The 16,795-nt window shown below is 48.1% G+C and overlaps 1 protein-coding gene across 1 annotated transcript in view; it reads right to left on the bottom strand.

Moving 5' to 3' along the window:
• eea1 (early endosome antigen 1) overlaps nucleotides 1-16,795 on the bottom strand; it is a 159,824-nt gene that overhangs the window by 49,817 nt on the left and 93,212 nt on the right. The window contains 2 exon segments of the mRNA XM_073066037.1: nucleotides 4,759-4,951; nucleotides 7,090-7,191. Of these exon segments, the coding sequence (XP_072922138.1) occupies nucleotides 4,759-4,951; nucleotides 7,090-7,191 (295 nt within the window).

Genomic DNA, 16,795 nt, shown 5'->3' with positions numbered 1-16,795 from the left:
CCCCCACCTCAGTGAGTTCCGTGCCCGCCATGATGCTGAACTCTTCTTCCGCCGCCTACGTCTCCGAGCCTACTACTTCAACAAGGATTCCCCCTCCGCCCCCAGTGATGATCCATTCTCCCGGCTTCTACGCTCCTCCTCCTCCTGGACACCCCCATCGGGCCTTCTACCTGCTCTCGACCTTTTCATCTCTAACTGTCGCCGAGACATCAACAGTCTCAACTTCACCACCCCTCCCTCCTGTTCCAACCTCACTCCCTCTGAACGCACTGCCCTCCACTCTCTCCGCACTAATCCTAACCTCACTATCAAACCCGCAGACAAAGGTGGTGCCGTAGTAGTCTGGCGGACGGACCTCTACCTCACTGAGGCCAAACGGCAGCTCTCCGACACCTCCTCCTACTTACCCCTGCCACAGGACCCCACCAAAAAACATCAATCCACTGTCTCCCACACCATCTCCACCCTCATCAACTCCGGACACCTTCCTCCCTCAGCCAAAAAACTCATAATTCCCACACCCCGCACAGCTCGGTTTTACCTCCTCCCCAAGATCCACAAGCCTGACTGTCCTGGCAGACCCATAGTTTCAGCCTGCTCCTGCCACACCAAACTTGTGTCTGCCTACCTGGACTCCATATTATGCCCCATAGTTCAGTCTCTCCCCACCTGCATCCAGGATACATCCCATGCCCTTCAATAACTTCCAATTCCCCGGCCCCGACCGCTTCATTTTTACCATGGATGTTCAATCCTTATACACCTCCATCCCCCATCAAGAAGGCCTCAAAGCCCTCCGCTAATTTTTGGAGAACAGACCCCACCAGTTCCCCAGCACCACCACACTCCTCTGGTTGGCGGAGCTTGTTCTAACTCTCAATAACTTCTCCTTTGGTTCTTCCCACTTTCTCCAGATCAAGGGCGTAGCCATGGGCACTCGCATGGGCCCCAGTTATGCCTGCCTCTTTGTGGGTTATGTGGAACAGTCTATGCTCCAAATCTATACTGGCACCACTCCCCAACGTTTCCTCCGCTACACTGACGACTACATTGGTGCTGCTTCCTCCACCCATGCTGAGCTCGTCAATTTCATCAACTTTGCCTCTAATTTTCACCCAGCCCTCAAATTCACTTGGTCCATCTCGGACACTTCTCTCCCCTTTCTTGATCTCTCGGTCTCCATCTCTGGAGACAGACTATCCAGTGACATCTTCTACAAACTCACTGACTCCCATAACTATCTTGACTATACCTCTTCCCACCCTGCCCAATGCAAAAATACCATTCCCTATTCCCAGTTCCCCCGTCTCCGCCGCATCTGCTCCCAGGATGAGGCTTTCCGTTCCAGGACTTCTCAAATGTCCTCTTTCTTTCAGGATCGTGGTTTCCCTTTTGGCGTCATCAAAAATGCCCTCACCCGCATCTCCTCCACTTCCCGCATTTCAGCCCTTAACCCATCCTCCTGTCACCACAACAGGGACAGGGTTCCCCTTGTCCTCACCTACCACCCCACCAGCCTCCGGATCCAACACATTATCCTCCGCAACTTGCACCACCTTCAACAGGACCCCACCACCCAGCACATCTTTCCCTCTCTACCCCTTTCTGCTTTTCGCAGGGATCGTTCCCTCCACAACTGCCTGGTCCACACGTCCCTCCTCACAGATCTCCCACCTGGCACTTATCCCTGCAAGTGCAAATGCTACACCTGTCCCTACACCTCCTCTCTTACCACCATTCCGGGCCCCAGACAGTCCTTCCAGGTGAGGCAACACTTCACCTGCGAGTCTGCTGGAGTCGTCTATTGCATCCGGTGAGGACCTCCCGGTTGCCACCCACTTCAACTCTGCCTCTCATTCCCATCTAGTTATGTCCATACATGGCCTCCTCTCCTGCCATGATGAGGCCAGACTCAGGTTGGAGGAGCAACACCTCATCTACCGTCTGGGTAGCCTCCAGCCTGGTGGTATGAACATTGAATTCTCCAATTTCCAGTAATTCCCTCCCCCTCCCCTTTCCCCTATCCCAGGTCCCTCTCTGCCTCTCTCCCCTTTCAACTTTCTGCTTCTTTATCTCTACAGTTCTTTCATGCTTATCCCCTCCCCCCCTTTATCTTTCCTCTGATTGGTTCTCCACCTGGCACCTCTAGCCCTTTCCCCTCCCCATCTCTATTACTGGGCCTCGGCCCTCTCTTCCCCCCCATTCCTGATGAAGGGTCTTGGCCCGAAACGTTGGCTACTCTTTTCTCACAGATGCTGCCTGACCTGCTGAGTTCTTCCAGCATTGTGTACGTATTCCTTCATCCTAACATAACAGTGCGTTTCCTGCCGCCTAACACAACATCGCTGGTTTAACCACTCGACCAAGGTGTGATCCACATTCAAGGCGTATTTTTTTTACAGCGAACTATCTCTCAGATGCTGCAAGCAACAGACGATTTTGAAAATCCCGGGAGGTTACCAACGGTGAGGGAATGGTGGAAGTTGGAACACTTGGCACAAATGGCGATGGACATGGACCCAAGTTTAGAACGGAGTCAGCATTTCAGTTGCTCCCTGCTGTCAACCCTTCTTCCTTACAAGCAAATTTATGCTGAAAAACAAAATGCTGCCAAGCAAACAATCCTCACCACTTCCTTCAAACCGGTGTCATTTCTTGCTGTTGGCAGTTCTAAGAGTTCTGTGAGTCTTCCTTCACCCCTTGCTGTGCTTGATATGATCCCGACACCACAACACCCACTCATCTCCCGGAGTGAACACACCTGCCACTGTTGGTGAGTACTCTACACCCTAGTATGTTAACCTTCTATGATTTATTAAGTTGAATATTACCTTAAATTGATTAAATATAATACAAATGTTGCCTTTGTGGTACAGCTTTTGTGTTGTATTGGTATGAAAATGTGAATAAATTACAGATAAAACATATTTAGGAAGCCCTCTGGAACGCATCCCTATTTTCTCCATTTAAATAATTATTCACGTTATGCACCGACTGCAAGGAACGTATCCCCCACATATAACGAGGATAGGGTGTACTATTTATGCTACTATTCCTCCTATGCTCTCGATGTACCAGATAGCGCCTAACATGTGCTAAGACCTTCCCCGGACTTTGTAGATTTACGTTCCCTGATCAATTCACTTTCTCCGCCAGTAAACTACACTGCAAAGCAACTCTTGGTCCCGCCTCGTAAGGCCTACAACGACTTCACCACGATCTAATTACTGGCTCGCTTTTTCGTTAAGGACACGCTAAGCACCTCTTTTACCGCTACTGTTAGAGGACTCCTTATGCAAAGGCAAAAAGAAAACAAGGGATAGGCTGGTGAAAAATTCCTTTGCAGTCCCTGTAAGGCGACCAAACACAAGTTATGTAGCAGCTGCGTCCAAAATTTAAAACAGAGCAAAAGAACGCTACACACCAAACCTTTTTCTCACTCTCTCACACTCTCCCAAACCGTGCACACAGTAGGGCCGGAGCCCGCTGCACCAGACCAGCTCCAGCTCAACCCAGAAGTGTCGTCTGTCTACGATAAATCATCCCCCTCCTGGCATCCATCCACCCTCTGTCTGCTCCAGTGAAACGCCACATATTTGCATGGATGTGCATCAGGACCCCGATCAGATTGGGTCACACTTGGCCAGCAAGTATGAGATGAGCCAACACATAGTGTTTGACTTTGGAGTAGGACTGACGCCAGAGTAATTCCGTTCCTGGCTACCGCTGCTGTTCCAAGCATTACCAGAAGGTAAACCAGACCATTCATAACATTTATCCAGCCCCAAAATGATCCTTCAAACTAGTGCCAAATTTAACATCAAGATGTCACCTTGCCTGAGTTCTCATCTCTGGTTTAGAGACAAGCAACATTTGAGCAGGTCATTCGGCTCATCACCTCTAATGGAACCAGTACATAAGCAACTCGTATTAATCTCCAAGAGCTACTGTACTGTAGATACAGTGCCATGCAAAAGGCTTAGGCACATATATATAGCTCTGGTGACTTTTGTATAATGATTCAAATCTCCTCCTGATAACTTTTCACTGACCTTTCATCCAAAATGCTGTACATATCTCAAATTATTCCAAAGCCCACATCTTCAATCATCTCCCTTATTGTCACCCTCCTGTCTGCAACCTAGCCCAGCCCGACAAGCCTTTTAGTTCTTGTTCTGACCCTCCCATACAATCAGCCTGATCTTGAAATGGTGCCACATCAGGTGGCTGTACCTTCACCAGACCTCGAGTCTTCCCCCATTGAGGACATCTTCGAAAGGCAAATCCTTAAGACGGTGACGTCCATCATTAAGGACCCTCACAAACCAGGACCTGCCCTTTTCTCATTTACTCCCATCAGAGAGGAAGTACAAGAGCCTGAACTTTTGGAACACCTTCTTCTCCACCATCAGATTTCTGAACAGAGAATGAACCCATGAACACTAACTCATTACTGTTGCTCTCTTCTTTGACTACTTATTTTTTTAAAACATATACATATATTTCTTATTGCAAGTTATAGTTATAACTATGTCTAAGACAGTTATACTGCTGTCATGGAAGAACAAATCTGATGGCACTTGCCACTGAAAATTAACCCGATCCTGATAATTCTGAAACAGTATTCTCCCTCCGCAGAAGCTGCCTGGCCCGCTGAGATCGCCCAGCAGCTTACATTTTTTATACCAGGTTTCCAACACTTCAGCCCACTTCCCCGTTTGCTGCCCAAACACAGGATTCTGTTATAGTGCACAAGACACGATACCTTTTGGGAAAGCTCTATTTTCAAGTCCTTCAGCTGGGCCTCGTACTGCTGTCTCTGCTGCTCCTGAGATTCCAGGGATCCCTTCAGCGTTGCCTGCATCTGCTGCTCGGCCCTCTGCTTCTCGGTCAGCTGCTCCTGCAGCCTGCAGACATCTGCCGCTGACCTGTCAGCATTCATCTTCAGCTGCTGCTTGGTCCAAAGGAAGAATGATCAACAGCTCAAATCGTACTCACTCAACACATTCAAAAGGATCTGCCTTTTGCGGATGTCCTCGATGGTGTGTCGTGGGAGTACACAGACGATTGAAAAAAGTGAGCTGTGTGTCCAGAGACCCGAGTCCCTTGGGCACAGAGCTCAGAAAAAGCAATGCAACAGTCTTTTAACATCGTAAACCAGCGAGTTGTTTGTTATGTCTCCCGTGTCGCTGTGAAACGGGGACACCATTTTTTTCCCTTATTAGGGAGAGAGAGGGAGCCTGTGGTATGTCGAATATCAGGTGAACGAGTAGTCTTTGGGGTAGTGCAAGTCTGTGTCTTTATTGATATTTTGCTGCACACTTGAGTGCTCGGTGCAGTGTGCTGAGGCTTTTTTGCTGGTGGGGGAGGGGGGATTGTCGCTTTGCTGCTGCTTATGCGTGGGAGGGAGGAGCTGGGGGGACTTTGGGGTTCTCACATTTAACTGTCATTCATTCTTTGGGGCACTTCTCTGTTTTCGTGGATGTTTGCGAAGCAAAAGAATTTCAGGATGGATATTGTATACATTTCTCTGACATTGAATTGAACATTCCCTCCATCCCCAGCAGCCCCGACCCTGTGCATTACATACACCTGTTAGGCATGGCAGGACATTCAGCCCCTCTGGACCTTACCAGACCCTCCCCTCTGTATTACTGATAAACTCTTTGCTTAACAAGAATCTATCTGCCTCAGCCTTAAAAATGCTCGAAGGCTCCCAGAGAAAACATTCCAGACTTCCCAGCTCTTGGAAGAGAAGAATCCCACCCCAGCTCACCTTTTTCCATGGGTGAAAGGAAGATGGAGAGTTATGGGCTGTGTAGGAGGGAAGGGACAGACTGATGGTGGAGTAGGTTAAAAGGTGGTGGGATAGTGAGCCCGTACTGTTCCACGTCCTGCTCATTTCTAAACTGGCCCGCCCCCCTCCCCAATTCTAGATTGTGCTACACCCACCCTAACAAGACCCCTCTATGCTTCAGTTAAACCTGCTCTCATTCACCTCAGCTGCAGTGGATAAAGGGCCTTCAGCCCATCCAGTCCATGCTGACCTGATCTTTTGACTCATCCCATTACCTACACAGACCATATCCCTCCATACCCCTCTGATCCATCTATATATGCAAACCTCTTAAATGTGACAACCCAACCTGCATCCACCACTTCCACTGGCAGTTTGTCCCACACTTGCAACACCCTCTAAGTGAAGTAGCTCCCCCCCCTCAGATTCTTCTTGAACAGTTTACCCTCCATTTTACCTCTATTTCTAGTCCCACCCAGCCTGAGGGGAAAAATGTCTGCATGTATTCACCCTGTCTATACTCCTCCCACTCTTTTGCAATATCTCTCGTCATTCTCCTGCACTCCAGGGAATAAGGTCCTCAGCTATTCAAACAATCCATTCAACTGGGGGACAGAGAACTGCAGTGTTAAAGGGTTAACTGGGAAGCTGGTCTCCTCTCATGCATTGAGAGGCTGCTTCCCTACCCCAGACTCACAACAGGTTCCAATAAAAGCCCAATAACAACTACAAACGGCCCTGAAGGACGATGGGCTGAATAAATTAAGAGCTGTTGATTTGAATGAAGTGTCTCTGGCAGGGTTTAAGATTAAAGCGGATAAACACTGAGAAATGGAGACCACATGCTTAATGGCTGACATGGACACCATGAGCTGAAAGGCCCATTTTGATCTGTATAACTCGATGACAAACACAGGATCACTAAAGATAAGGGATGAGATCCAGGATGTGGTGACCAGTGACTAAAAGGAAGCTGTTAAGGTCTAGGGAAGTCAATAAAAGAATCCAACACCAATCCAATTTTCATTTAGGGTTAACAGCAAAACATGGCCAACTCCAGATGTTTACCTGTTCCATCAGCAATGCTAGGCCTGGACTGGCCATTCCCACATATCCAACACTGACTGGGTCTAATACTTTGCTTTCCTGTTCAGTTAACCACTGCCTATTTCTGCCATCAAAGAACTTTTCTCTTTTTCCATGTCCCATGTAAACCAGTCAGGGACTGAACCCCCTCCCCAATGTGCAAACTGGCACAGACCCACCAACACCAGTCCAACCACTTTGCTCACCTCTTCTTTCTGCTGCACCAAGGTCTTCAGCTCATTCACCTCGTTGGTCGCATTCTCAAACTTCCTCTGCAGCCCTTGCTTGACTTGCTCATGCAATCTTTCCTAAACAAATGAGAATGGGGACACATTACTTCAACAGCATTCAGGCCACCTATAAACAATGTGGTGGAGGAGACTCACCTCTCCTACCTTTACACCTCCACAAATTCAAACCACACTCTGAGCTTTGAAAGTGGTTAGGAAAGGTACACAGAACATAGTACAGACTCTTCAGCCTATGTTGTGTCAACCTTTTATCCTAACTCCAAGGCTAATCCAAATTTCCCTCCCCCGTCTTTATTCCATGTGCCTATCTAATTTGAGATATTTATCTCAAATGTACTTCCTCTATCGCTAAACCTGGCAGAGTGTTCCACGCACTTACCACGCTCCATGTAAAAACACCTATCTCAGTCATCTCCCTATACTTTCCTCCAATCACCTTAACATTATGTCCCTTTATATTAGTCACTTCATTCCTCGGATAATGTGCCTGGCTCCCAATCTGATCTATGCATCTTATCATGTTGAACACATCTATCAAGTCACCTCTCTTCCTCCGCTCCAAAGAGAAACGCTCTAGCTCACTCAACCTTTCCTCAAAAATCATGCTGACTAATTCAGACTGCATCCTGGTAAGTCTCCTCTGCACCCTTTCTAAAGCTCCCACATCCTTCCTATAATTGGATTGGAGGCAAGATGGCGGAGCATACACATGCAGTGACCTCTCGGGGGCCAACTAAAGGTGCTTTTTCTCTTTGTTAAATGCATTTTAAGATATAGTAAGCTATTCTTGACTGCAATAACTATGTGCACAACAGGCCTACAGCATCAGTGAGCTGCTCACTGTGTAGAGTAGCTGGCTGGTGGTTCAGAGGAAGCGGGCCTGTTTCTCTTTTGTGCTGAGGCAGGTGGTGAGGCAGCAGCACTGCCTCATTTGTGGTGAGGATTAGGCCTCAATCCTCAGGCTTGCGTTGTAGCGCAGTCTGTACTCAGTTGGTGTGGCATTTCCCATTGGTGCTGCCCTCCAGTGTTGGGTCAGTGGAATTACAGGCAGGATCCTTCCATTTGTGGGACTTGTCTCTCAGGGTCTTGGACTAAAAATGTGTTTTCTTACATGACTGTGTTCTTTATTCATCCTTTCTAGTTATTTTGAATGTACAGGTATGTTTTTGCACCTTGGCCCCAAGGAACACTGTCTCATTTGGTTGTATCCATGTATAGTTTGAATGACAATTAAACTTGATTTGATTTGATAATAAGGCGAGGCGACCAGAAATGAACACAATATTCCAAGGGTGGTCTAACCAAAGTTTTATAGAGCTGCAGTATTACCTCGTGGCACTTGAACTCAATCTCTTGACTAATGAAGGCCAACACACCATACACCTTCTCAATAAACTTATCAACTTGTGTGGTAACTTTACGGATTCAATAGATGTGGATCCCAAGATCCCTCTGTTGCTCCACATTGAAAGAATTCTGCCATTAACCCTGTACTCTGCCTTCAATTTTGACCTTCAAAGTGAATCACTTCACACTTTTCCAGATTGAACTGTATCTGCCACCTCTCAGCCCAGCTCTGCACGCTGTCAGTATCCTGTTACAACTTATAACAACTTTCAAAACTATCCACACCACCACCAAACTTCGAGTCCTCTGTTAACTTACCACCACATCCTTCCACTTCTTCATCCAGTTATAAAATTCACAAAGATCAGGGATCCCAGAATGGATCGCTGCAGAACCCCACTGTTCTACTACCATGCCCTGCCTTCTGTGGATCCCATGCCTCCTGAATATCATTGTCAAAGGTGCAGAAATCTTTTTCCTTACTTCCAGCAGTCAGGTTTTATAGAGCCTGGTTCTCGGTTACATCAGGGTTAGTTAACTTCTGCTGTGCTCTACTGTTATTTCTATGCTGTGCCATAGAAAGGGTGCAGCAGAGATTTACAAGGATGTTGCCTGGATTGGGGAGCATGCCTTATGAGAATAGGTTGAGTGAACTCAGCCTTTTCTCCTTGGAGCGACGGAGGACGAGAGGTGACCTGATAGAGGTGAATAAGATGATGAGAGGCATTTATCGTGTGGATAGTTGGAGGCTTTTTCCCAAGGCTGAAATGGCTATCTTGAGAGGGCACAGTTTTAAGGTGTTCGGAAGTAGGTATAGAGGAGATGTCGGGGTAAGTTTTTTTTACGCAGAGAGTGGTGAGTGTTTGGAATCGGCTGCCAGCGACGGTGGTGGAGGCAGAAACGACAGGGTATTTTAAGAGACTCCTGGACAGGTACATTGAGCTCAGAAAAATAGAGGGCTATGGGTAAGCCTAGGTAGCTCTAAGGTAAGGACACGTTCGGCACAGCTTTGTGGGCTGAAGGGCCTGTATTGTGCTGTAGGCATTCTATGTTTCTGTTTCTTTGTTTTGAATATCTAACAAAACTGCTGTAACCACAAGACTTGTGCCTCACTCGTCTGCTATCTTGAAAAGTCAGACCCTGATCCAACATCCTTATACCAAATTCCACTACATGGCAACTCTGCAGAGACGGTGGATCACGTACTAACTGGTTGGGAATGGGGGTGGGGCACCGCTTAAGGCTGACAGTATAGGCTAAAGCAGGGGTGTCAAACTCATTTTAGGTCACGGGCCGGATTGGGCAAAATGCGACTTGGTGTGTGCCAGATCAGTTGTGCACGCGCCCGTGCTCCCACAGCTGTCACTGCCTTCGTTTTTTCAGCCTGCTCTCACGTGCCTCAGCCTCTACTATAACTACAAAGTGTTTCACTTCACAAATTTTGTTTCTTATGAAAAAGATTATCTAGCAAGCATTATTTTTATGACTGGTATTAACTTACAGTCCTAGGCTACAAGAAAGTTGTGATAAGAGAGAGAAAAAAAAGACAATGCTATTTTGGCTAAGATTGTTTTGGGAGCCACACCCTTTCCATTAATAAACCATTTAAAATCAAACATTAGCAGACACAAATGCAGACCTAACGAAACAGATTGTAAATGTTGGCTACACAACTGCACCTTATTTTTATTAGCCTGTTTCCAGCAATCAAACTCGGACAATGAACACAGTTAGCCTCTAATTTTTATTGAAGTGATCACATTTACAATAATAGAATAGTCAGAAAATGAAAGAATCACAATATTATGACACTCAATATTTCATAATGCATTTTGCTTACATGTCGCAGTGCATTGAACAGTGTCACTCGTTTTTCAATTGCTGCTTCCAGACACCTGACATCTATTGGCTTTAACCAGCCTGTCAACATCAGGGACCAGTTTCTGGGCAGTTGTGATCTTCATAATGTCACTTAGATGTCTGTGTGTCAGCTGTGAACGCAGTTTGGATTTGTTAATGTTCATTATGGAGAACGCCTGCTCACAGAGATATGTTGTCCTGAACATGCAAAGGATCTTTAAGGGAAAGTCTGTCATCTTCAGGTACATCGGTACCAGGTATTGATAGTTTGAGTCCAGACCCACAGTCTCAAAGCCGAGTTACACTGAATTTCAATTAGTTCCGTTTGGAGTTCTTCCGGCACATCTGATGCTGCGTTGACGGCAAATGGCAAGCAAAATAGTGAGAACTCCTTCTCGAGCTGAGTGAATACTTAGAAACGATTCTGGAACTTCACTTTTCAGCCCTGATATTTTATCCTTGTACCTGTTCATGTTGTCATTATTCCCATGAGTGACACACACAGACTGCAAAGAGGGGAAATGAGCTGGGTTGCTCCAGGGTAGTTGCATCTCCCACAGGCCTAATTTAGTTTGAAAGGCACGAATGCTGTCGTAGTATTTCGTAACAAGTTTGTTGCAGCCTTGTATGTTAACATTAAGCACATTTAAGTGCTTTATTATATCTACCAAAAATGCAAGATCATGAAGCCAGTCTGGGTCATCCAACTCTGCCACTGGCTTCCCTTTCTCGTTCATAAATAGTCCAATTTCCGCAGGTAATTGAAAAATGTTTGAGCACAACCCCTCTGCTCAACCAGCGGACTTCAGTGTGGTAGGGTAGGCCTTGTCCAGTATTACTTTCAGACAAAAGAGTGTCAAGTTGCCGATGATTGAGTCCCTTGGCTCTAATAAAATTAACCGTTTTGATTACTACATCCATGACATTGTAGTAGGAGCCTGAAAATGGACATAACGCCTCTTGGTGTATAATACAATGAAAATTCCAGAATTCCTGCTCTGGATTCTCTGTCTGAACTTTCTCTCTGAGTTTCGCAACAACACCTGCCTTTTTCGCAACTATGGACGGTGCGCCATCCGTTGCCACGTTGACAGCGTGACTCCAGCAACCCCCAGTCTGTCCAAGGCCTCGACGAGACTGGAGAAAACGTCATTCACCGTCGTGGTGTTTCTCATGGGCACCATCTCCACAAAATCCTCAGTGACGGTCAAAGATGCATCAGCACCACGAATCAATATTCCCAACTGAGCCACATCCGTCACGTTGGTGCTCTCATCAATTGCAATAGAGAAGGCAATAAATGACTTCACTTTGTTAGTTGACTGTTCAAATCTCCTGCAAAGTCCCTGATTCTCTCTGCCACAGTATTTCCTGACAAGCTGATATTACCAGAAGCCTGTCTCTTCTCAGCCGCCATCAGCATGCATGCTTTGATGAATTTCCCCCTCTGAGTATGGCTTCAACACAGCAGCTATTTTGTTGGCAATAATATAGCTGGATGACAGCTCCATCATGAGTCTTTCGACTTTTGGTGAACACCGAGTGCAGTTTTTTCAGAGCTGCTTCAAGCTCGTTTACCTTTTGCATTCTGAGTTCTCCCGTGTACTTGTCATATTTTTCTCCGTGTGACGTCTCATAGTGTCGTTTGATATTGTACTCTTTTGCCACAGCCACTTGTTGCGAGCATATCAGACACACAGGTTTGCCGTTGACTCCACAGAAGAAAAACTGATCTTTCCAATTATCGTTGAATATCCGACCTTCGATGTCACCTTTTCTTTTCTTGGAAAGCATTTTAAACCACAGCAGCAACCAGTCTCAGCCTTGCTACAGGTGTTAATTACAAGTCAAGTCAATTGTTGTTTTTTATTGTCGTTTCGACCATAACTGCTGGTACAGTACACAGTAAAAACAAGATGACCTTTTTCAGGACCATGGTGCTACATGAACAGTACAAAAACTACACTGAACTACGTAAACCAACACAAAAACTACACTAGACTACAGACCTACCCAGGACTGCATAAAGTACACAGATCAGTGCAGGGATTACAATAAATAATAAACAAGACAATAGGCACAGCAGAGGTAAGTAGGTTGGTAGTCCGATGGTTTGGGGGAAAATCTGTTATACAAATAATCAGGCTGACAGTATAGGCTAAAGGATGCTCCCGACCTGGGGGTGGAGGCACTAAGGCTGACAGTACAGACTAAAGGATACTCCCGACCTGGGGGTGGGGGCACTAAGGCTGACAGTATAGGCTAAAGGATGCTCTCGACCTGGGGGTGGGGGCACTAAGGCTGACAGTATAGGCTAAAGGATGCTCCCGACCGGGGGGTGGAGGCACTAAGGCTGACAGTATAGGCTAAAGGATGCTCTCGACCTGGGGGTGGAGGCACTAAGGCTGACAGTATAGGCTAAAGGATACTCTCGACCTGGGGGTGGAGGCACTAAGGCTGACAGTATAGGCTAAAGGATACTCCCGACCTGGGGGTGGAGGCACTAAGGCTGACAGTACAGACTAAAGGATGCTCTCGACCTGGGGGTGGGGGCACTAAGGCTGACAGTATAGGCTAAAGGATACTCCCGACCGGGGGGTGGAGGCTTAAGGCTGACAGTATAGGCTAAAGGATACTCCTGACCTGGGGGTGGAGGCACTAAGGCTGACAGTACAGACTAAAGGATACTCCTGACCTGGGGGTGGAGGCACTAAGGCTGACAGTACAGACTAAAGGATGCTCCCGACCGGGGGGTGGAGGCTTAAGGCTGACAGTATAGGCTAAAGGATACTCCTGACCTGGGGGTGGAGGCACTAAGGCTGACAGTACAGACTAAAGGATGCTCCCGACCGGGGGGTGGAGGCTTAAGGCTGACAGTATAGGCTAAAGGATACTCCTGACCTGGGGGTGGAGGCACTAAGGCTGACAGTACAGACTAAAGGATGCTCCCGACCGGGGGGTGGAGGCTTAAGGCTGACAGTATAGGCTAAAGGATACTCCTGACCTGGGGGTGGAGGCACTAAGGCTGACAGTACAGACTAAAGGATACTCCTGACCTGGGGGTGGAGGCACTAAGGCTGACAGTACAGACTAAAGGATACTCTCGACCTGAGGGTGGGGGCACTAAGGCTGACAGTACAGGCTAAAGGATGCTCCCGACCTGGGGGAGGAGGCACTAAGGCTGACAGTACAGACTAAAGGATACTCCCGACCGGGGGGTGGAGGCTTAAGGCTGACAGTATAGGCTAAAGGATACTCCTGACCTGGGGGTGGAGGCACTAAGGCTGACAGTACAGACTAAAGGATACTCCCGACCGGGGGGTGGAGGCTTAAGGCTGACAGTATAGGCTAAAGGATACTCCTGACCTGGGGGTGGAGGCACTAAGGCTGACAGTACAGACTAAAGGATGCTCCCGACCGGGGGGTGGAGGCTTAAGGCTGACAGTATAGGCTAAAGGATACTCCTGACCTGGGGGTGGAGGCACTAAGGCTGACAGTACAGACTAAAGGATACTCCTGACCTGGGGGTGGAGGCACTAAGGCTGACAGTACAGACTAAAGGATACTCTCGACCTGAGGGTGGGGGCACTAAGGCTGACAGTACAGGCTAAAGGATGCTCCCGACCTGGGGGAGGAGGCACTAAGGCTGACAGTACAGACTAAAGGATGCTCCCGACCGGGGGGTGGGGGCACTAAGGCTGACAGTACAGGCTAAAGGATACTCCCGACCTGGGGGTGGAGGCACTAAGGCTGACAGTATAGGCTAAAGGATACTCTCGACCTGGGGGTGGGGGCACTAAGGCTGACAGTATAGGCTAAAGGATGCTCTCGACCTGGGGGTGGAGGCACTAAGGCTGACAGTATAGGCTAAAGGATACTCCCGACCTGGGGGTGGGGGCACTAAGGCTGACAGTATAGGCTAAAGGATACTCCCGACCGGGGGGTGGAGGCTTAAGGCTGACAGTATAGGCTAAAGGATACTCCTGACCTGGGGGTGGAGGCACTAAGGCTGACAGTATAGGCTAAAGGATACTCCCGACCTGGGGGTGGAGGCACTATGGCTGACAGTATAGGCTAAAGGATACTCCCGACCTGGGAGTGGAGGCACTAAGGCTGACAGTATAGGCTAAAGGATACTCTCGACCTGAGGGTGGGGGCACTAAGGCTGACAGTACAGGCTAAAGGATACTCCCGACCTGGGGGTGGAGGCACTAAGGCTGACAGTATAGGCTAAAGGATACTCTCGACCTGGGGGTGGAGGCACTATGGCTGACAGTATAGGCTAAAGGATACTCTCGACCTGGGGGTGGAGGCACTAAGGCTGACAGTATAGGCTAAAGGATACTCCCGACCTGGGGGTGGGGGCACTATGGCTGACAGTACAGGCTAAAGGATACTCCCGACCTGGGGGTGGAGGCACTAAGGCTGACAGTACAGGCTAAAGGATACTCTCGACCTGGGGGTGGAGGCACTATGGCTGACAGTATAGGCTAAAGGATACTCCCGACCTGAGGGTGGGGGCACTAAGGCTGACAGTATAGGCTAAAGGATACTCCCGACCTGGGAGTGGAGGCACTAAGGCTGACAGTATAGGCTAAAGGATACTCCCGACCTGAGGGTGGAGGCACTAAGGCTGACAGTATAGGCTAAAGGATGCTCTCGACCTGGGGGTGGAGGCACTAAGGCTGACAGTATAGGCTAAAGGATGCTCCCGACCTGGGAGTGGAGGCACTAAGGCTGACAGTATAGGCTAAAGGATGCTCCCGACCTGGGGGTGGAGGCACTAAGGCTGACAGTATAGGCTAAAGGATACTCTCGACCTGAGGGTGGGGGCACTAAGGCTGACAGTACAGGCTAAAGGATACTCCCGACCTGGGGGTGGAGGCACTAAGGCTGACAGTATAGGCTAAAGGATACTCTCGACCTGAGGGAGGAGGCACTAAGGCTGACAGTACAGGCTAAAGGATACTCTCGACCTGAGGGAGGAGGCACTAAGGCTGACAGTACAGGCTAAAGGATACTCCCGACCTGGGGGTGGAGGCACTAAGGCTGACAGTATAGGCTAAAGGATGCTCCCGACCTGGGCAACAGATGCTCAGTCTGGGACCGACACGTGCTGATGCAGTTTTTAACTCCCCGTGGTTACCAAACATCTCCCCAATTCCCTCTTGTCTGACAGCTGAAGTCCTACCAAAGTCACCCACCATTGTCTCACCCCCTTCTCAATCACCCTTCCCGAGCCACCACAGATCCAGACCCAGTCCGCATGCCCTACCCAACAGAGCACACTGCCTCCCTCATGTACGGTAGCCTAAATCACGAGTTGCCACATTCCTTTCTCTCCATTCAAATAATTAGCAAGAAAAGCAATGTCACCAACGCTCGCTCAGTGCTTGTGAGCAGACAGTGAGACCCACACTAAATGCCTATCAGACTACACTGGCTGCATTGTGTTCAGTTCTGGTCACCTCATTACAGGAAAGGTTTGTAAGATTTAGAGGAGGTGCAGAGGGGACTTACCTGGTTGCTGCCCATTTGGGGGAGCATGTCTTACGAGGATAGGTTGAGCAAACTTATTCCAGGGAGAAAAGCCCAAAGGAGGATGAGAGATGACTTCATATAGGCATACAAGATGATAAGAGGTACAGACAGCCAGAAACTTGCCCAGGGCAGAAATGGCTAATACAAGGTGGCATAATTTTAAGATGACTGGAGGAAAGTACGGGGTGAGGGATGTCAGAATGTGAGGATGTGAGGGTGAGTGGAACCTGCTGCCTGAGATGGTGCTAGAAGCAGATACACTAGGGACATTGAAGAAACTCTTCGATAGGCACATGGATGATAGAAAAATGGAGGGCTATGTAGGAGAGAAGGATTAGATTGATCTTAGAGTAGGTTAAAAAGTCAGTACAACATTGTGGGCCATAGGGCCTGTACTATACTGTAATGTTCTGTGTTCTAACTCAGCAGGTCGGGCAGCATCTATGGTGACAAATAAACAGTCGACATTTCAGGTTGAGACTGGAAACGCTCCATCAGGACTGGAAAGCAAGGGTCTCAGCTGGAAACATCGATTTTTAATTCCCCTCCATTACTACTGCCCGATCTGCTGAGTTTCTTCATCATTTTGTATGAGTGTTGCTGGAGGAGACATTGGCAAGCTCAAATGTTGTGAAATGTGCTACAGAAATAAAGGATTTTTAGAAACACAGAAAACATACAGCACACTACAGGCCCTTTGGCCCACAAGCTGTGTCGAACATGTCCTTACCTTAGAACTACCTAGGCTTTACCCATAACCTTCTATTTTTCTAAGCTCCATGCAGCCATCCAGGAGTCTCATAAAAGACCCTATCACTTTCGTCTCTGGCAGCCCATTCCACACACTCACCACTCTCTGTGTAAAAAACTTACCCCTGATATCTCCTCTGCACGTACTTCCAAGCACCCTAAA

Source organism: Hemitrygon akajei, chromosome 14 (genome assembly GCF_048418815.1).
Source record: "Hemitrygon akajei chromosome 14, sHemAka1.3, whole genome shotgun sequence".
NCBI classification, from domain to species: domain Eukaryota; kingdom Metazoa; phylum Chordata; class Chondrichthyes; order Myliobatiformes; family Dasyatidae; genus Hemitrygon; species Hemitrygon akajei.
The sequence above is the reverse complement of the archived record's forward strand: the minus strand, read 5'-3'. Positions and strand labels throughout refer to the sequence as shown.